The following is a 22649-nucleotide window of genomic DNA, read 5'->3' as shown; positions in this document are numbered from 1 at the left end:
CTAACTGTGACCACCTTCTGTAAATGAATGGTCCCTTAGCACTATTGCTCAGTTCCTGCCCTGACTGCAGGCAATTAGCATCCATTGCCTAATGACGCTGGTCACACAGTTGTTGCTGAGAATCTGTACTGCTTCCAGTGGAGCTCCTCCCCTCCCCACAGGAGCAGGAAGTCTCTTTGTAAAAGGGAGAGTTCTCTCTGAACATCACCTCCCTTACACTTGCAAGATTAAACCTTTCAACTGCTGTCTTAAGAGAAGAGACTTCCTGTGGCCCGTTCCGACATGCAGGATTTATAACTCAGGAGAATGTCACTCCTTTCCTGGATCAAACACTCACTTCCTGGAGCTCCTGCAATACAGACCTTCATCAGCTTATTTTCTCCATCATATCTTGGAAAAAAAGGACTTAGCGCTATTTACTTTCTGTTGTGTCACAGGAGTGAAAAACACATTAAATGTGGGACCACATCAATCTGGAGTGCTTCATCCCCAATTTAAAAAATATTAAATTTTATTTAATCTGCATGCAATCAAATATACAAATTACATTCCATGGCAATTAAGTCAAACAACTAAGAGTCTCTCAGCGAACTATCAGCTCCTTACCTGGGTTGCAATCTGTCAGAAGAGAACAAATAGACAGCAGAACCTTTGAAATAGTCAAAGCAGGGCTCCAGTTGTCTTTCAGGATATCCAGACAGATGACTCCCTGACTGTTGATGTTGCAGTGATAAATTCTGGTGCGGAAAGTAACCTGGAAACACAGCATAAGAGACAGAGAGAGTCATTCAGTGCTGCCCAGGGATGGTGCCCCTTGGCTCTGAGAAGCCTGTGGAACTCCCAGTTCTGCAGAGCTTCTGCAGAGGCAGCTCCTCTCTGCTCAGCTTCCAAACCACAGTTGTTTAACAGAAGAGTGACTATTTTCTGTAGCCACGGCTGCCTTTAAGAAACCTACCACGATGAGATTAGGGCCATAAACTGCTTTCACACAGGCCCTTTGTATGGTATCCACAAAAATTAGGACCTACTTTATAATATGGTAGCTATTTAAGGAACATACTGCATGTCAGGAACATTCTACTCACAAATGTAACTTTACTGTGGTTTCTGAAGCTGAATAAGTAGACAGAATTTGACTGCATGTGCGGTATTAGTTAATCTTTATCTTTCTTTCCAAAGCCTAAATACAGACCATGAAAATTAGTCTTGTTAAATTAACAATGAAATCTTTGTCCTTACCCTTCATTAGGCACAATATAATATACAGCCAAAACAATGCTATTACACTAAATCCATCCTTGTTTTTAAATTACTTCAGACTAATATTGAAAGAGCATGTGAACATTCTGCACAAATAAGAAGTGAGAAATATGTAAGTGCGCTTTTTTTTTCCACAAAGCACAAGAAAATACCGAAATATTTCTTTTTCATACTGACTGGGGGGGGGGGGGGGGGGAGATCCACAATGTATCCTAAAAATTCCAAAACTATCCTGCTCTAAAAATATCTACAAGATTTGAATGAGGAATTTGTCTAAAACTGTGCATCACTTCAGTATAACATTCTTAATTCAGAACATATGAAATGCTGTGGGTTACAGAGAAATGTGAAATACAGAGTGTATATTCTTTACGTTGTAATCATTCTGGTAATGAAAAAAGGTATTAAATTTATAGTAACAAAGTTATAGCCCCCAAAGCTGTAAGTCATAGAATGCTGTGTGGTAGAATGCAGTGAAGTTGTGAGAGTTTTGCAGCGTCTTTTCTGGTGACTTGGTCAAGAGTTGTAATATGGCATTAAGGGAGGGGAAAAGGGAATGACCTTTAAATTCTTTCATATCCATTAGTAAATTACAATTTATTAGGTGTCCATACTATTTCTGAGCAAGGAATTAACATTTTAGTTTAAGATTAGTTTAATTTAATAAAAATAGCTTTTGCTCAAAAACATTATCAAACAAGATTGCTGGTTTTAGCAGTAGTAAATAGACATTATAAAATAATGGAAATTCATCACACTAATTTACCCAGTTTTAAGTCACAATATAACACTCCAGTTTTCTATGTGAACTCATTTTAGTTTTTTTCTCATTTTGTTAAAAATTACATGATAATATTTAATATAGAATCTGGCTCATAACAGAAAAGACTATTATACATGCATTTTAGTAGCTAGAATGAGAAGAAGGAAACACAAGAAAGTCTTGTGTTGTCTTCTAATAGAACTACAATTTCTTGAATCTTACCTCTTGATCAGAATTTTCATCTCATTTATCACTTGGTGAAGTTTGGAAATCAGTATTGACTGTGGTAATCAAGAAGTAAATTAGACAGGATTTTTCTGAGACTGCAAGCCAAGATTTTGGACCTTGTAGTTTTCAAGAGACCATAAACAAATTTGATATTCAGAAAGTGATGAGCCCTCACTTGGCTGCAAGCCGCATTCTTCTCACATTAAAAAATGATAAGCACAATAAAAACCTTACCCTTACCTTTGGTGGCTTGAATGGATAGTCAGATGAAAATGTGATATCCAGGAAGAAAACGCCTCCTTCATATACAGAACCAGGAGGCCCAAGTATAGTAGACCTCCATTCATAAATGTTATCTCCTTTAGGACCGGCACTGTGTAAAGGAAAAAGAGAAGAGGGAAAGAAAGAGTCAGATGTACCTTTGAGAGAGGCATTTTATGGATTTCCTTGGGCATTCATTTTGTTTAATAAAAACCATTTGACAATTTTTAACACCTGCCGAATTTCCAACTGATTTCAGTGGACTCAGTGTTTTAAACTGGCACAAAAGCTGGGACTCTGCTGTCCTTTTGGAGAGACACCAATGAAACAGAATGACCATGAACTGTGGGACTTTCACTGTCTGAAACCTACCCCCAGATCTATTTTCTTGAGTAGGTAGTTGCTCTGAGGTTCTACATCACTTTCATCACCCTTTCTAAATCATCCTCTCAATGACATCATATTCATACACAAAAGGAGTTTTACGTCTTGACCACATTCATCTTCTCCAAGCATTTAACAGATCACATCTTCATAAAAAATGTGGCTTTCAAGCATATGGATACCCATTTATTGCTACTTGTTTTGTAGGCTAGAGTGAAGTGTTACACCCTTGGGCAGCAAAACTAGGGAAGGGAGAGAGAATCAAGTAACATGGAATTGAGCTTCTTACAGCACTGTCATTCCAAATAACTGTTTTCTTCAGGATATATTTGTGTTATGCCTCTGGGCAATCGGCAATGAGACGAGCCAAAAATACTTTATTTTAAGAAGTACAATACTGAATGCATTTCTCACTAGGGGAAGGGTTACTGCATAATTAATTACTAAAGAAAAGCTTTGAAAGAATGGATAAGGGACCAGAATTTTCTCAACTTCTGAGCTATCACTAATGTTATTATCACACAATAACCATCTAACCTCCTCACAAAAAATCCTAACCAAACAATAAACCCTTCCCCCTCCTCCCCGCCACAGAAACCACCACCAAAAAAAATCAAATCTTTAAGCAAGTCTAGATAAAAATTAACCTAGCCTTCCACAAAGGGCCCTGAATCTGCCCTGCTGAGATCCAAACTTACTGAACTGACTGCTATAGAGAGCAACAGCACTGAGCTCATGCTGGATTGACACAGTGGATTGATCACGTCTATGCAGATAAGTCAATAACACAGCACTGCAAAAGATCCTTTCCATTCTCCCCTCCTAGACAGTTTCCCAGGCACCACCTCCATTTCACAGACATGCTGAAGCAGCCCCATCCTTCTCCCTCTGTGGTGCCAAGGAACAAGCCCCCAGGACTGTCACATGTGACTGCACATGGAGCGAGCGACGAGGCATGGCACCACACTGCAGCCTGGGGATTTGTGGCTCTGGAATCGCACGACACACACAGGAGTCTCCCTACAAGTGTTAAGGCTCTCCCTACATCGTGTCACCCCATGTATCCGTCATACGTATGTCTGCAGTCTGTAACGCCCTGCTGGACACTCACGCTTACTGGGTACTCCAACACCGAGACACTCATCAGAGACAAGGAACATGAGCAGTCTGCACTATGGATCTGCAATCCCCACATGAAAAATTCAGCTATTTTTACATTAAGATCATAATTGAGAAAAAAACAAATGCTGTTTTTGATTATGAATTCTCTTTCAATTAATAATTTTCCAAGATGTTTTTTATCTTGCAGACATTTCATGTACCAAATGTTGCAGTTCTTTCACAAACAGGATAAAATAATCATGAAATTTGGATGACATCCTATTTAATTAAAAACAAAAAATTATTTTATGAAGCTGTAGCTATTTTCCTGCCGCCAAAATGAAAGTAGGTAACAAGAGAATGCTGGCCTCCAGAGCACAGCTAGGAAAGAAAACATACAAGTGCTGTCAAAAATAAAGTTTGGGTCTAAAATCTTACTTTCTATTTGCAATGCATGCATAAAAATGGAAGAAAAATACTAGATGCATTTTAAGGAAAAAAAGGGAAATCCAGAAGGAAACAGGTCCATTTTTGGTAATGCAATGAACCATTTGTACCTTCAATCACTCCAGAAGACAATTTTATTCATGATCCCTAAAAAGCAATTAGTGTAAGAACTGAAAATACTGGGGCAATAATGACAATATTTAAAACCCACACAGGCCATTGAAATGTTTCAATTAATTCTTGACATTCATCAAGCTTACAGCTAATTAGTATTGTGCTTGAAAACCAAATTTCTGTGGAGCAATTTAATTTCAGCATTAGATGTCCTAATGACTGTTTTATAGTTTAATGCAGAGGTTAGTGCTCTTGCCCTGCATGTCAGGTACTTTTCTTTCATACACCTCTAACAGCTGGATGCAATTCCATCAGATTAATGAAATGGATGTATCAAATCAGTGACATATTTCAGCCCAATGAATCAGTCATGATTAAGTGCAGCACCAGTCCAGGGTCAAACTATTTGGTAATCACTTACCAACTCAGAGCATGGGCATCTATGAGCTGGCAGCAACAAGCCCAGTGCCATGGCCCTCTGCCTGTTACTATCTCCTCTCCTCCTCCATGCTACCACCAGAAATATAGGAAAGGATGGGGCTATAATACGAGAAGAGTTGCAAGGCCCTAACCTTGTAAGCAGAAGAAAATGCTGTTTGAAACTCATCCTAACTGCTGAGGAAAGATTGCTGCAATGTCAACAGAAACACAAAGCTTCAACAATAAGTGCACTCAGAGAAAGGAGAAAATTTTAAAATGCTAAATCATTATATCTGATTGAGATTTGTTAAATTTGTATTTAACAGCCCAAGTGGTGTCTCACTTCCAAGTGGCATAAAAGACACGCCTGCTTCGCTAGCTAGATACACCTGCTTCACTAAACATCCCTGCAACTGCTACATTATTGGTTTGAGGAGACACAAGACTACAGACCAGAGTCAAGACATCTCATTTGACTTCTGCAACCTGTGTATTCCACTAGGAATCATCCCCAGCCAGCCATACTCAACTTTTGTCTTCTGTATATATGCCAAAGTAATCTTTTCTGGAAGCAAACAAACCCACTTTCTCTACGACTCAGCAGAGGACAGCAGACCTGTTCCCGGCAGCGTCAGCCCCTGCAGTGATTCCCACAAGGACAGGCCAGCGGGGTTACACCCACTTGGCTGCCTGCAGGCAGAGCACAAAGTGCAGCCCTGCCTCAGCTCACACCTCGGTGGTGTCCGAGCTGCGAGCGAGAGCCGGAGCCCCGCTGCAGGCACTGCCTTCGGCTCCCCATCACTGCAGAGCATCGGCTCAGGGCTGCAGAAAGACATGGGGAGGGAGCTGCTTCTCCATTCCCAGAGAACAGCAAAAAACCCAGGCTGAAAACTGGGAATAAGGAAGCTTTACTCTGTCCATAATTTTCTATTGAAAATATTTTCTATTGAATATTTCTATTAATATTTTCTATTGATACAACCAGTAGAAATACTATCCTCCTGTTGGGCACTAAAGCACAGGAGGCCTTCTAGGGGATGTCTTTGAGCTCTCCATTCCCAGAAGCTCTCACGGTGTTCAAGAGACTTTCCTACTGCAAGCACAGGCTGCAAGCATCTCACCTTACACCCTGAGAACTGTGATGACTGACAGCCTACGACTCTTCCGCGCTGTCTGCCCCACTGGACAGAACACTCCAGACAGAGCACTACAATGGGGAACTTCCATGGTTTTCTTCCCCTTCTCCTTTCATCAGACAGACCCAACTCCTTCCAGCCTCCCTTGTAGAATCTACATGGACAAAAAATCCTCCTCTATCTAGTCCTTTAAAACACAAAATCTTGATGGAGCAACAGGTCTGATGACAACTTCAGTGTTTCAGCTACAGAGCATACAAGTGCAGCCCATTGAGAACAGCCTGCTGTCCTCCTAAATTAGCTTCAGAACATCACAAATTTGGTAAAGGCACCAATACTGTATTCTCAATAAAAAGTCCACTTGATTAATTTTTTGCAATATGGGCTAAACAAATCTCAGACAAAATAACAAAGCAATTTAATTGAAATGAAAAAATATTATTTGCAAAATTAGGGGGGTTTACTTCATACATTAAACATGGATTGCTTTTTAAAAATAAATTAGAGTGAACTGTCTGCATCTGCTTCCTAAGCAAATATCCATTTTGTCACTTCACTCGGGGATACCTGATTCAGATAAGACAAAGGATTTATAACCATGCTGTAGCCAAGCTAGTCCACTGAATAGATTTAATTTACAAGTGTGGCTTCAGACGGTGAATTTGAAAAGACATGAGGTTAAACTTTAGAGGCCCAAGGGTTCACACCAGGTCTTTCAAACCTAACTCTGCTGAACCCTGGCTCTCAAGCTTCCTGAAGATGAATAACAGCTTTTCCAGCACAGTGTTAAGAGCATTCAAGTGGATGCAGCAGCATTCACACCAGCAAGAAGCCTGTTAGACTCCCGATGCAGTAGTCACAGAAATCCAAGTTCAGCTTTTGTTACAATTCATTAAATCAAAATGCATTGAAGCTGCCCATATGGAACTAACTGCAGGACAAGAAATTTCCAATTTACATGATGTTGGTATCATTTTGCTTTCTGCACTTGCTAAATGCACTGCTGTCAACAGCACTCCTCTAAAACACAGGGCTCTAAATTTGGCTATGGAATGCAACTTCATAGTACTGAGACTGTGCTAATTGAGAAGAAAAAGGATGAAGACAAATGTAATTTGGTTAGATTTGTTGTTAACTCTGTGTAATGCTTTATTATGATATAGAATTTGGGTTTGCAATAGCATACAATTGGGGCTGGGTGTGTTTGTTTTTAGAAAGCTTCCAACAGTGAAGTCTGCTAGACTCTAGAACAGTCTTACCAGAAATGTCTTTGGTATCATAAAACTAAAGGTACTGCTCTACACCTCTACATGGCACAGATTTAAGTGGTAGAATATTTTCACACATTCTCTCCTCAAAGGCTCCACCCTCAGGTGTGCGACCCAAGCAGGCAGAATCATAGAACTGTAAAGGCTGGAAAGATCTCTACTGATGATCACACAGGCAGCAGCTAACAAACCAAATGGGGCACCTGGGGTGAGAATCAAGTAAGGAAAGAACTGCCTCCATCCTTCCTAAATGTTTATTTCAAAATGAGATTCAGCAAAATTTACTCTTGAAGTTCTTCACAGACTGCTTAACCACTGCTCTGTCACTATGTAATTTTTACAGCAGTGTAAGTGAAGTCAGTGCTCTAAGAGAGGAACAAGATATCATTTTTGGATTTTTCTTATTTCAATTGAAGGTACTAAGTAAAGAAAGAAAAATGCCCTCAAGCATGTTCCACAAACTTGTGCTTGAAAAATCCACTTCATAATGCTACAGTATAGTGAAGTTCTGCAACATCTTCAACACAGCTTTGGAAATTGACCTTTACAATTCCTGCTGGAACAAAGGCATACAGGATGTTACCACCACAAAAGGCTGTGTTTTGGACACCAACGTCTCAGCTACAGCTGTTGGATGATCTAGTTCAGTGCAACACCACGAAATGCTAAAGGGGCAGAACAGATCCCATCAGCATATACGATTCAGGCAAATACACAGATCCCATCTGGAGGGGGTCTGTCTGCTTCACCATCTCAGCTTCTGAGCTTGATGAACACATTTCCAGCGAAAGAAAAATGCCCTAGGCTCAAGGAACACCAACTTATCACAGAGGTGGAGATTCATATCTACTATGCAGGATATCTAGTGTGGATGCTGACATTTGCCCCTCAGACTACCCCGACAATCAGGGTAGAGAGAAGAGTGACGGCAGCACAAAGAACATCCAAATACTCCCTAACACCAATGTTTTCCATCTCCCTCCGGTGACACCTACTTTTCACCAGCAGCATGGGGAGCCTGGCTCCTAATTCAAGCTGCTAAGCTCAGCACTTGAGAAAATCCTCCTCACCCCTCCATGCAGTGAGAAAGTGAGTGAAAACAGAGCTAGACAATGCTATCTTGTAGCACACTACCTTTTTATCTAGCTACAGATACACACTGTCATGCTGCTGGTAATCAAAGAACAAAAAATAATCTCACAAGCAACCAAAGGATCTTATCTGGTGCAAGCTGTCTGAGAGTAGCTCAGTGAAGCCTGGAGAAAGCACAAATCACTTACCAGTAGTTATGTTTTAATGTTAAGCATGGGAATAGAAAGATGCTCAAATTATTTTCTTGCTTTGATATTTTCAACATTTTGAAGAAAATTTGTCCTCTACCTTTTTTTCTTAATTCTCTTTTTCAAGTGTGGAGGCACTCTTGTGGTTTTGGTTAGAGGGCAAGAAAGGAAGCAAACTTTAATTTTAAAAATGTTTGTGGGCGGCTTTCAGTTCTGTGACCTGTGACAAGCATGGATAACAATTTCCATTTTCTTTATTTCTCAATGCCTTGTTTACAAGGCTCTCTGGAGTGCTTATTCTCAGCATTCATATTATCAGTACCAGTGCCTAAGCACCTCTACTTACAGAATCTGGGAACTACATTCTCTAGACACAGAAAGCATACTGGTTTCACTGGCAAGAGCTACAAATATAGCCCTAATGTTAGGACTGAAGCATTTTTCTAAGGTTGGACACATGAGGGCTGCCTATAGCAATGTATCAAACCCATCCAGAAAGCACTTTTTGATAAGGTGCTCACGGTTGTTAAAGTTTACATGTTATGTGCAGTTTTTTTACAACAAAAAGTTTCAGTCTATTGTCTTCTTTATATAGCTACTTATTACTACTGTTCTTATTTTACCTGCCACCGAACTACCTGCTACATTTGTTTGCTGGAAAAGGTTATTTTCTGCTTCTAGCAGATCCACAGAGGTTCTGTGGAAATGAGGACACAAGGATCTAGTTCAGTGTACAGGTCTTTCCTTCTGCCACTTCCCTAAAGTCTATCATGTCCTTATGAAATCTAGAGATCTTATGAAATCTAGAAATTAGTGTTAAAAAAACCCCAGCCAACCTACTTTTAACTCATAGAGCCCCTGATAACTCAGCCAGTTGTAAAGCAGTGCAGGACTTGTGCCAAGGACATGGTTCGGTGCAAAGCAAATGCAACTTGAGAGCTCCTTAAAAGCAGTGTGGCTACTCAAAGCAAAGTGCTGATCCAGCCTAAACTAACTTGGCCAAACCATACACATTCAGAAAGCAAGTGCCATTTGCCCTCCTGCAGCCAGAGTAGGGCATGAACTTTAGTTTGCTTGCTCTGTTTTGTCTGTAAATGTAACCATGTAACATGTGGCTGTACTTGGGTCACGTCACGCTGTACCATCAGGGGATCCAAGCCAGTGCAGATCTGCTGTTAATCACCCTAAAGGGAAAGATGCGTTTCAGACCAGTAGAACCTCCAGTGCTAAACTTGCCATTAGTAGAAGAATATACACTGTTATTACCAAAGGAAGCTGAGTAACAAATCATTTGCTAATTCCAACAAAGGTGTAATATGTAGAAAACCCAAGCAATGTATTTTGGAAAGCTGACAGTTTTTCCAATGCCTAAATTGGTTCATTGCTACAACAGCTTCTTCCTCCTTGCATTCCTAGTTCCTAGCACCTTTGTTGCTGCTGTTAGAAGTTTGTGCAGGTCCTTTCCATCTTCCAGAACAACCCTAGCCAATTACAGAGGCAGAATTCCTGTAATTTTTCTTCTGAAAAAATAACTAAATACCAGAACACAGTCTGGTAAATTACAACAGAAATACTTAATTTAAACCATGCAACAAAACCTATCAGATTGTCTATGCCTATGCTCTTGACAGAGGAGTTGTACCCAGGCAATACACATAAAAGTTTACCAAACATAAGTTGTTTCTGAAAACAGAAATCCCAGGACACACAGGCATGAAGAAATTTAAAATAAACCAAATGATCAGCAGGAACTAACTTGAAATATGCACAGAAGTCCCTCTCATATGCTTACACTGGAGAAATTATCCACACTACCTAATAAAACACAGAGCAGAACAGTCAGTAAAGGGAAACACTTCCTGCTATTCCGCCATGTGTTCATAATAACAAAGCTTTAATTTAGCATAAACTAAAAGATCAGCTCCCTTTCATCAGTGTTGAAAGACCAGTAGTAATAGTGTCAAAATACTATTTTCTTGCTGTTGATATAAAGCTCAATTTGTGCTAGGCCAAATCACTTCATTGAAGAAATTTGTCTAGCAGGTACACAGTTCCCATTTTCCTTCCACTCAAAATTACTGATGAACCTGGGTTTAGCAAACATGGAAAATTTTGCTTTTCTTCTTTGAGAAAGGATCCTTCTCAACTCCCTAACACAAACAAAACTCATTTGGGATACAAGCATATTTTATCCATCAGTATGTTTAGCCTCCATACTGATTCTAGCAATTCACACTGAAAGAATCACATGGTACCTGAGAAGTTTTGCATCCTTAGTTTAAGGTGTCCGCCTACGAATACATCCAGAAAATGTGTGCTGTGGAGTATGACTTGCAATGCAAATCTCCCAAATCCCAGACCATCACCTTACCCTGTAGACTGGACTGAGATTACACTATTAGTAAGTCATTCAGTTGTTCTGTGGCAACAAGGTGTTTCAGACATCAGTCACCTCCACCCTTCACTGCAAAATCTTCATGTTGAAAAGCTATGTGACACTGAGAAATCCACTTTAAGATTTCCTACCAATATTTTCAATGACACTTCTAATGTCAAGAGAGATTATGATTCCCTATGATTCCCAACATCCCTTATGCACACCTTTCAGATGGAGGAAGAAAGAACAGTTAAAACAAAAGGACCTAATTAAACTAAAAATACAGCCATCTTTAAAAATGTACTAAACTTACAAAGACTCATGCCTATGAACAGTAAGTGGGCAATTTTCAACAGACTAAGCCTGCAAGTTAACTAATGAAATGAAATTAAATGAAATCCCCAGCTATCAACTTACATCAAATACCTAAACACTAGGCAATTCCAAATGTATTAAAAATGTGACCAGTGTATTTAAAAAATCTCCTACTGCTCTGCAGATTATATTTTCTGAGGCAGGTACCTTCATCCAAAAATTGAAAGGAACACCTATGAACACTGTTTTTAAAGATGGAAAGCACATTGGTGAATTAGAGAATCACCACCGTCTGACAATTCAAGCCTAAAGGCAGCCTCTGATTAAACTTGTGACCAGTGTTAATGTTGTGGAAAAATTTGATTCTAATATCATAAAAGAATAAAGTGCAATTTATAGACCATAATTTATTCAGGTACTTCATGAAGGACCAAGAAAGATAGAATTGCTGGGAAGTCACCTTCACTGAAATGTGTGTACCCACCCGTCAAGAAGATGAACACCCAACATGCCTGGTGCTCCCCCCAGTGGAACCTCCTCCTCTGCCTCCAGGATCTCCAGGACTGGGCTTCTTCACAGCTTCACAGCAATATAGCTAGAAGTTGCCTTTTCCCCTTCCTCTAAAAAACCAGCTTTCAACTTCAGCAAAAAAGTTCTAGCTTGCCCACACAGAAGTAAAGACAAAACCAGTCAGCCAGATAACCCTGCCTCCATTACCACACATTAAAACTCTGACAGAGAAGCACCTATGTAGGATTTAATGACCTCTAATACATGTGTATCAGTTCTGTACTTAGAGTTGTTTCATACTAACTTCCTGAACGTTAACCTGTAGCAAGCACTGAATATTTTCGTTCAAAAGAAGTCTGTATTTTCATCATCTAAGTCAGTTCTTGGTCCAGTCTTCCTAACCTTCTAGCTTTCTCCCAAGTGTAATTCTCTTACTACTTTTAAATACTTTCTTCCTCTTGCCTCTATCCACTTCCACATCAGATTGTATGGCCTAACAAACCAAAAATGCTGTGCCATAGCTCCCTGTGTCTGATGCTTACCTTGAAGCCATAAAAGTCTGATGGAAATCTCTGTAACTAGGAAAAAGCTGTATTTTTCAAAAAAAGAATTGTCCTTTCCCAGTTCATACATCAAGACCTTCCCCACCTTGCATGCAATAGGGACACCTTCTCAAGTCCAGCTCCTTTCCAAACACGCTTGGGGTCACCATGTGGGCTATCTGAATTGAAAGTAGTTACCAGTTTTAAAAGGGCATGAATCTGTTTAGCCAAAACTCAAGAACCTTGTTCAGCACGACAGTTCAATGTTCAGAGGTTTATCTTTAGTTCTGTCTCCACACTGGCTAGCAAAATTTCCTACACTGAGGGTTGATTAAATGAGCTTCTCACTTTTTTTCTTTTTCTGCAAGACTCATGATCTGAAACAAACACCGGAACTCTGGCTGTGAGCTTTAAACTCTGCTTAGAGCAAAATGATGGCATTCAGCACAGAGGACAAGTTTATCATTGCTGACAATTTCTATATATCTAATTTATTATTTAATATTAATTGCTCTGTGGTGCTGAGCAGGTTGGGAAGTAAACAGTGATTGCTGCCAGGACTCCTGGAAGCAGCAGCTGGCTGCAGACTGGCTTGGATGCCAGCACCAGAACAAGAATTGCAGCAATGGGGAGGAGGGCAAAAGTGGGGGCTGCAGCAGCTCAACCTGAACTGGCTTAAAACATGCTGGAATTATATTCTGCAAGTGCAATTCCAGAGCTACAGTAGGGATAAAGTAGGGGCTCAGGATCCTCTCTCTGACACCATTCTACAACGTTCATTTAGTACATAAGTTGTAGAGTGACCCAACATTATGAGCATTAACTGCCCTGTACCAAGACAGGGCAGGCTTGACTTGGGTTCTGAAACATTAGCCCAACAATGTCCACTTCACTGGTTAAATGTGAGTGTTGGAGAGTTTCAAAACAAAAGCAGTTGAGGATAAGAATCTGCTTTGTGTAATGTAGAGCTGGAAACAGCTGAAGCAACACTTGGTACAGAGAATACATAAGTGTAATTTATGGATAAAAAGCATTAAAACATCCTGGGAATACCAACTCTAGTTCCAAGAGCACAGCAATTCAAAGGAATACAGAAAGCATAATGCATAAAAATACACAGAAATCAATGTCTGATATGAGTTCATTTTACTCCACAAAGGTGTACTACACTACAGAAAAATGTGAAAATAATAATAATTTCAGGGGAAAGACGGGTCAATAAACATCTGAGTGAAACAAGTCTCACCTAGTAAAATCTGTTTATTGAAAAGCCAGATCCAGCCCGACTATTGCTTCCTCTACCAATAATAATTTAATATTCAAAGCAAATGTTCTCTGTGGAGATAGCTGCAGTGTAAGGAGCAAAAGCTGTTTGGGTTAGCCTTGGGAGCAACGCTTTGTACCCCTCCTCTAAGGGAGCTACCACGGCTCAGGACAAGCTAAGGAATCTGTGACACCCACAGAAGTCTGCTGTTGAGCTTGGACCACTGGTACCACTAGACTAAGATATGCTCAACTCCATTGTAAGAAAAGTCATTTTCTCCCACAGCCCAGATTCAAGGCAGCTGTTGGAAAGTGACAGTTTACTGCCTGCAGTAGGATACAGCAGCTCAGACCCTGAGCAAATCAAAAGCACATGGACAGCACCAACACTGGGTGCTAAATTCCTCTTTCCATAGCTCAGGTAACTGCACCAGTTGCACAACATTCAGGAATCAGATACTGCCACAACACATACATGGAATGGCTGTGAACTTAGGAAGAAAAGGCTCACACTGTGTATGGTTTTTATTTGAGGCTATAAGCATGATTTATCAGTGGAGAGAAAAGCTTAATGTCTACTGCTGCAAAATTCATCAGGTTATATACAAATTAAGTATAATCTCTTCCAACATGTCCTAATATTATATATTCATACATAACTCTACTTCCTTCATATTCTCAGTCAGTATAATTTAGTGAACACCATTAACCACACATTGGCTTACATTTGCAGTCTAGGAAAAATAATTTTCTTTCTGATAACAAATCTCAATAAAGCTTTTTCTCTGCTGCAAGTGCCTAATTTTGAAGTAGTGCACTGCTATAAAAATTAACTTAAGACAGGCTGTCTGCTCATTGCACTTAATAGACTCAGAGCTGAAAAGATAAACATTTTTACTAGTAACTACTGCGCTGGGACTGATTACTGATGTTTAGGTGGTAAAATAGTTGTAACAAAAAAAAAGAACTAGTAAATATATCATTTTGTTCTTAACCATTTTTAGTGCAGATATCTAAGACAAGATCAATATTCTGTTTTATACACAAAATAATAAACATGACAGGTCAATGACTTGATAAAAGTGACTGCACAGGTAAGGGGCAGAACAGGGTACAGAAGCAGTCTCCCAAGTCTCTGCCAAGTAAGCAAAGCACCAGGTCTCAGCAATTCTTCCCATTCAGCGCTTGAAGGTTTATACACCTGAACTTGAGAAACCCCAGAAACACAACTTATCCTATAACCAGGGTGTAGATAAGTGCTCCCAAGAGACAGCTTATAAAAATAACTCAAATGGCAAGTTTTCTTTCTTCCTTAAATCTTCCTTAATGAAACTAAAAAACACCAGTGCTGGAAAATAACAATAGTAGTAGTAATAATGATAGCAACAACAACAATGATAATAATTACCAAAGGATCAAGCTCTGGCCTGGCTCTGGGTCCCTTGCACCCGAGTGTGCTACCTTACTTCTGTGGAGAAGGTTGCCAGGTGCCAGCTCTGACAGCAGTGCCAAGCCTCTCTGGCATTTTGGGCCAGGCAGGGGAGGTAACCAGTCAGTCATGCTCCACCAACTCCCAGCTGTGGTGCAGCCCCTGGGGAGCGCAGCAAGCTGCTGTGGGGCAGACTGGCACATTGGCTCAGGCAGGAAAAGCCAAAAAGAGCTCTTTGACAGCTTCTTCCCTCTCCCCATCACACAAAGCAAATGCCAGAACAGAAGACAATCCTGCAAAGGGAGAAATGCTGGACTTTTTTTTGTAGGAGTTGATTTTCCAAAGGGGTACTCAGACATTCTTCAATAGCCCACTGATAATTTGCGAACACAAAGATCCAGCTTTTCAGAGTTATGCTTCATCTCACCCCTGTTTCCCCCTCATCACAAGCAGCAGCAGCATTCACAGGGCAGGACTCCATAAGAACTGGAAGCTAATTACCAGATATCTTGGAAATCTTTCCAATCTGCACAACTTCATCCAGTTTCCAATGCTTAGCATTAGCTCTTTTGGAACCTCTTCATCCTTATTTTTGTGTAACAAATTTTCAACAAGGCAGGAGTTCTTTGTTCTCCCCTAATAAAACAACCTAAAATGTTAACACTTCAGCATGAAACTAATGAACTAAATGCACTTTTCTGGAGATCTGAGCAGACGTACGGGCATTTCCAGATTTATGTGAAAACATACTAATTCTGGAAGAAGTCCTTTAGGCTGGGTTTTTAAAAGAACTTCAGAACTACAAAAATGAATACAAACAACAGTTGTAAATTATCTATGTGTTTTGCCAAGCATATGGCCACTCAATTGCTGCACTTATTGAGGATAATCTAAAATAAAATCTTATAGGGGGATGAAAAGAGAAGTGGACCAAGTCAGACATTTACTTAGATGCAACAACTTTGTCCATAACATTTTATTCCATATAAACGCTAGTGGCAATGTAGAGATACACTCTGCAGAGTATTGAGCGTCCAAGTCTGCAATTTACAAGGACGGAAATGATTTTCAAATGTCTCCTCTTGGGGGATATAGTGAAAAAGATGAAGAGTTGGTTGAGTATTTCTGCTCCTGCAGTACTGCTGACATGGGAGACTGTCAGTCTGATACAACCTGTTTCAGTGGGATACTTACCAAGTACCTGTATGGATTTAGTATGAAGTGGGAATATAGACCCCAATATAGACCCCATTCACATGAATCCTCCAGCTGGCAGAGTTGGGGGGGGGGGGTTGAAACACCACAGAAGACAGCTGGTAGCATCTCTGTATGTGCAGCTGATTGCAAAGCAAATGCCTGATGATGCTCTGACTGCACTATGGAAGGGAAGACAGCCCTGAACTACCCAGGAAATATATCCTATGCCCAGGGCCAAGAGGAATGGGTGACATACAGATTTTTGGTAGCTGTGCAGTGGGAATGTCCTGTTTAACATCAGCATTGCTTTATTTAAACCTCTTTGGACAAAAGAATTTTCACTTTGGGCAAAACACCAAGACTGCTGGATGCCACCTGCTCTGGAAAGACTGTCATGACTAAAACTGGAAGCAGTACTTTCACTTTCATTTTGTACAAATTCTACCCTGTGGATGTTGTCGATTTCGTGCTATAAAAATAAGTAACTTTTATCAGCACTCATTTTTAAATGTATTTAGATGCATGCATTTTAGGTAATAAGCCTAAAATACTCTGTACTCCTTGCTAGTTGGAGGTCATCTGTTACAAGTATCATCTTACCTCCCTTCTCCAAAATACTAACTTAAGTACCTAAAATATAGTTCTCATTAGATGACATTCGAAAGCATTCAGGAACATCAATTTTATAAGAACTGACACTACAGAAGGAACATGTCCCAAACCAAGTGACATCTAAATCACAGACTTCACTCGAGCTGCTTTTTCAAGCAAACACTAGTATTCACTACAGAACCTCCGTGGCTAAAAATAAAAGTGGCAAACACAGAATTAGTGGCTGTGTTCACACGTGGATGACTGTCCAGGAAGACTGTGGTGACATGAAGCTGCCCTTTTAGAAGGCACAGAATGACATGATCCCTCTGTTGCTGGTACGGCCACAGCTCCCAAGCAGCAAAACTTGGAAATGACTGGCCCCTTCTAATACAGGTTACATCCCCTGTGCCTTTGGAAGAAAGGCAGCAAGAAACCTCTTCATTCAAGGCAGTGCTGCTCCTGAACTGCATGGCTGTGATGAACTTGGGGCCCACACGGGCTTGCCACATGGGAGACAAAAGTGTAATGCTAAGGCAGCAACACTGGTTTTTTTTTTTACAGTCAGACTAAAAGTAAAAAACTGTTCAGAATATATTCTAAGAAGCAAAGTACTGCAAAATGTGGTACCATTCTCCTGCTGACAGTCAATGCTGAACTGATCTATAAGTCATTTCTGACTTTTTCCAGAAGCTTTCCTTGTCACTCTTAGCAGCACTAGGGAGCCCACCCTAAGTTTTTGTGTATTAAAGATAAAGAAAATATTGACTCTGTTTTCCTCCAGGGCACTTGGCTCCCCATGCTATCCTGAATGCCTTAAACACTTATGAGTCTTCTTTTCTTTAAATGTTAACAAATTTCAGTCATTATTAAGGCAGTTTTATGAGTGTGGCTTTTTGAAAAGATAGATCATCTAACATGTTCTGAAGCAGTCAACCTGTAAGACTTTCAACATGCCTCCCAAACACTTCAGAGCTGGCACCTCCCTTTCTCTCTGCCCTGGAGAGACCTCCAGCACCCAGCATGACCTCATTAACCACTGACTCAGCTGAGCCATGGAAGATGCAGCAATCCACGTCTCATACAAGGCACTAAACCACTCAAGGTATAAAGACAGCGACTAGCAATATGAAGTTAAACAGATAATGATTATATATTTTTGATGATTATGATATATTTTTGATGTTGTTTCTTTGCTTTCCTCTGTTTTGAAAGCTTTATATATACTCTGCAGATTGGCATTTCTGTGCTTCTCGGATCAACTAAGTGGTTATGCCAAGCCTTCCTACGAACAAGAATTACATTAGTCACTTAAAAATCAACTGCCTACACAGTCATAAACTAATCCACTTGGCTCAATCATATTGGAGCTACAAATCCTGACCAGACCTGCCGTGTGATGTAGGAAGAACTTTGTGGAGCACTGAAAAGGGTGAACCTGCCAGACTCTGGAGAGACAGTGCCATTGGGATGCCTCCTGGAAACCCTACCCAGACAGCATGTATGGTGCAACAAGGACCCACCTTGCAAATATCCCAGCCTTGAAAATCTCTAATGCTCTGAAGGTCAAGCTCCACCCTCAAACCCATATAAAAGCCAGGAGGCAATTTTGCTGGCATTTCCAATAAAGTGCTGCCTAAAAAACAGGCACAGGCTGGATTTTAGCTTCTGAATGGTCTCTGGGCTCAGCTCCAAGCAGCAGATCAGAGATTCAAGGAACAAGGTGAAGCAGGAATGGCTAAGGGTTGTATCCAAACATGGTACATTTGATATGCCAAGCACAAATAAACTAAACATAGCTGTCTATTTGGCATCAGAAAGCAGCCAACAGAAAAATAAATCCCAGCTTTCAAACTCTGACTTCCCTCCAGCTTTATCTAGTTGTTGTTTGATTAATTTTGACAAGTGTGGTCCACAAAACTAATGTACCACTTCTGCAGACCGTACATTTCCAGCCTCCTTACAGTTCAAATTTTCAAGCTCTTTACACCTTCCCACTCCATTCACAGCCTTCTTAACCTCCCTTAGAAACACAAGAAAAGTACGTCTTCACTAAAAACTCATCCAGCAGAGACTGACTGCGGTTCTCCCAAATGTGCATACGTTTGCTCTACCTCTCTTCCTCCATCTGGCTCAGTTAAATGCCACCCATCCCTTCTCAAAGAGATCTTCTTCCCCTTCCTCGAATATGCCCCTAGTAATCCTTCTGTTACTCTTCTCACAATGAAGGCAATCCTCATCCCATGAAGACAAAATTCCTTTTCCTAGACAATCCCTCAGATTCAAGGATGAAATATTAATTATAAATTACATTTGTCATTCCTATCTGTTGAAAATACATATCAGACACACAGAAATACTGAAGTGTCATTCACCATCACTGATTCCAACTCACTTGAATTACTCACCTTAGACTCATAATCAAACTGGAGGAGTTTCGTTTACAAAACTTTACTTCTGAGCATGCCATATAACTAACAGCAACTACTGAAAACTAGAGGGTTTTTTCTTCCTGAATTTCTAGTCAAATGACCCTCTTTTTATGTGGTTGTGTGAATCAACATGCACAGCTGATTGAGGACAACCAAAAAAACCACAGCTGAAATGCAAAGAGTAAACTTATTTTGTTACCTCGCTGACTGGAGTATCCCAAAACCACATTGGGCTGCAGACACCCAAAATGAGAGCACAGGCACTGTCCAGCTCAGCCCAGTCCCAGGCAGGGCATCGGGGCTGCTGTTTGCACCCATTTATCAAAGGGCCACGCACACGTGGTATAACACCATGCTGTGATTTTCCTCTGGGCTTTTTATGATCTCTGCTTTGATCTCTCTCTCTCCCAAGACAGGGAGCACAAGCATGTCTGGGAGAGGGACTCCAAGTTTTAGTAAACACCTCTGTTATCTCTACACAGAAATTCTACTTCTCAAACAGACAAAGGATAAACAGCAGTAGGCATAATAAATGGTTTCCCACACTGTTATTCTCCAGGCCTTGGAATTCGCAGCTGCAAGGTCACTTGATGGAATCTACCATCCTCCTCACCATTCTTCTGCTTTCAACCCTTCCCTCCCCACACTGGCAAAATACTTCTTAGTTGGTTTATGTCTGTTGCATAATAATATAAAAATAATAATGTTTTTACTATAAATTAAGTCTAAAGAGGATGATACACTGCCTCTAGCTGTTTGCATCTTAATCTCAAAACTGTATCAATGCAAATCTGCTGTAGTTACCTGAAATACTTTGATCTGCTAACAGTGCTTATATTCCTCCTGTCAACATTTATTTCTCCTTAAAAATCTTTCTTTTTAATCTAGAAATATTTCAATAGTAAGGAATAGAAAAGTAAAAGGAAAATGACAAGGAAATATTAGAGGAGATGATTAAATGTTCATAAACTAGGTAATGCTAAATTCAAAGTTACACATGACAACTTTAATTCTAAACTCTCCTATAAGTTCCTGACATTCCCTTTAACTACCTGTCTATACACTCTGTCTTAAATAATTTTTCACAACTTCTGAGACACCACGTTTTAGTTAGGCAAATATTTTGTATCTATAACCCATACATTTTGTATCTATAACTGTCTATACCCAGCTTCCTGCCAGTCAAAATACTAAAATACCAGAGAACATCTATGGCTCACATGCTGAGTTGAGTTCATCACCAACATACTTGAGAGAGTTACAAGGATGACAGTTCCACTGCTAAAAGGAGTTACATGTTATACAACCATTAACTTTGATAAGGAAGAAAACGTCTTGAAAAATAGTGGGGCTTTTTTTCTACAAAAGACTTCAAACTCATGCCAGTGTCATAACACTGCAAATTAGGCAAATATACAAGAAATTAAACATTACAGGATATATTAAGTGCACATGAAAATAGGCAAAACCAGCATCCTCAATTTGAGAAACAAACAAATTTAAAGCAACTGTACAGTACAGTACAGCTGTACGTACAATTTTAGAGACACCGCAATTAGTCTGTTTACCATGAAAATACATACGTGTATTCAGATTTGCAATTGTTTTACACTTGGGTATTCGTAAAGTTATCCAAGCAGCAGCAGCAGCTGCATTCCTTCTGAGCTCAGTACTCCAAATCTGCATTTTTTGTAAGAAATCCTAAAAATGGTAAGGCATAAAAAATCCTGATTTCTTCACAGTCAGTTCTCAGCCAAATATGTTGAGAGCTTCCCTGCTTGCTCTCAGTGCCCTGGCCATGACATCTTGTACACTTGCCACGCACAAGGCCGTTTCCCTGCCTCCTGCTTTCTTTCAGCTACAAGACACTGAGGTTACATTTCTGCAGCTTGTATCTAAATCAGAGTTTAAGATGATACTCAGATGTTAATATTCAAATATTCACAAAAAAGACAAAGGATCGAATAATTTATTCTGCAGACCCCCATGTGTATAAATGGCTTTCATCTGTAAAGATATTATCTCATTCACCCTCTATCTCAATAAATAAAACTGTAAACAGTTCTTTTTTTTTAAACACATAACCAACGTTTTATTTATTTTGATTTTGTTTTCTCAAATACCTTACTTTTACTTTAGCTGAGGACTTAGACTCAAAATATACCTGCATTACTGAAGAAGACAAAAAATGATCCCAGCAGCAGCACATCTGAACTAAACCAGCTCTCCCTGAAGGACAAAAAAAGTTCTTTACCAGCCTGAGGCTGGATATCCCAGTCTTGCAGCACAGACACACACACAGAAGACACACTGGCAAAAGCACACACAACACAGTCAAAACCTACAGAAACATTCTCAGGGATTTCTGCACAGCTACTGAATCATGACCAGATTCTTCAAGAACCATCAGGCTTCAGCAGCAGAAACAAGCAACCAGAGTAAGGAGGAAAGAGCAGCAGGAAAACTCCACCAGCGTGTGGTGCACACAAATAATACGGAAAAATATTAAAGCTGCTTTTCCCAAAACTCACCTCAGTGCCACACTCTGCTCTGGGAATATATGACACACCAGTGCTGAGGGAGGCAGGAGCCGGCCTTGTTCATGGTGACTCCATGAATGAAGCCTGGAAACATGCCAGCTGAGTGCGGCATCAATCCATTTCCCTGCCTGGCATAAGACAGGTAATGCTGAGAAGTTAAAATTATCTGTATGACTTTTATTGGCCTCTGGGCTGTGCCCTACTCTGTAACTGAGAGGTGTTTTCCAGGTCAAATGCCACCTCCAGACTTCAACAGGTCCCATGGGTGTTGTAACAACAACAAACCAGACAGACCCAATGCCCAAAAACTAAACCTTCAAACTCTATGTGGTTGGTTTTTTTTAATCACAGAAACACCAAAAATAAACTCTGCTAAGGTAGAGACTAATTTGGTTATTTTTTGAAGTAAACTAGACTCTATCAGCTAACTCACTGCATTCCAAGGAACTGTCATCAAATGAAGGTAGTCACACAGGATTTTAAGGAAAGAAAGTCTGGCTGGAAAGGGGTCAGTACTGTTCCCTCAGCATTTGAGGGCCCACCTCTGTATGTCCTGCAGCAAAAGGATGGACAAGATGCCCTACACTAGATCTGTTACTGGTCTTAGATGGGAATACCTGTTGAAGAAGAAGTTACAGAAGTCATTGTCCTGGTAGATGTACCACCCACACAGGAACTAGCGACACCAAGTCTGAAATTTGACTCCATGGCAACATACAACTTCTCTTCTGTATGCTGACACAACGTTAACTTTTGAAGCCTAATTATGATCATTGAGATTTCAATAAACT

At 40.2% G+C, this 22649-nt stretch overlaps 1 protein-coding gene across 4 annotated transcripts in view; it reads right to left on the bottom strand.

Moving 5' to 3' along the window:
• The window catches only part of UBE2E3 (ubiquitin conjugating enzyme E2 E3), a 57377-nt gene that overhangs the window by 2948 nt on the left and 31780 nt on the right, over nt 1-22649 (bottom strand). For 3 of the 4 annotated variants that reach the window (XM_039555276.1, XM_039555277.1, XM_019290592.3), the window contains 2 exons: nt 2492-2624; nt 607-754 (listed from right to left, as the gene is read on the bottom strand). In XM_039555276.1, coding sequence (XP_039411210.1) covers nt 607-754; nt 2492-2624 — 281 coding nt within the window. Of the gene's footprint in view, nt 1-606; nt 755-2491; nt 2625-19517; nt 19652-22649 lie in introns of those variants that run through there. The other variant, XM_019290591.3, reaches the window with a different exon arrangement.

The sequence above is a fragment of the Corvus cornix genome, chromosome 7 (assembly GCF_000738735.6).
Source record: "Corvus cornix cornix isolate S_Up_H32 chromosome 7, ASM73873v5, whole genome shotgun sequence".
NCBI lineage: Eukaryota > Metazoa > Chordata > Aves > Passeriformes > Corvidae > Corvus > Corvus cornix.
The sequence above is the reverse complement of the archived record's forward strand: the minus strand, read 5'-3'. Positions and strand labels throughout refer to the sequence as shown.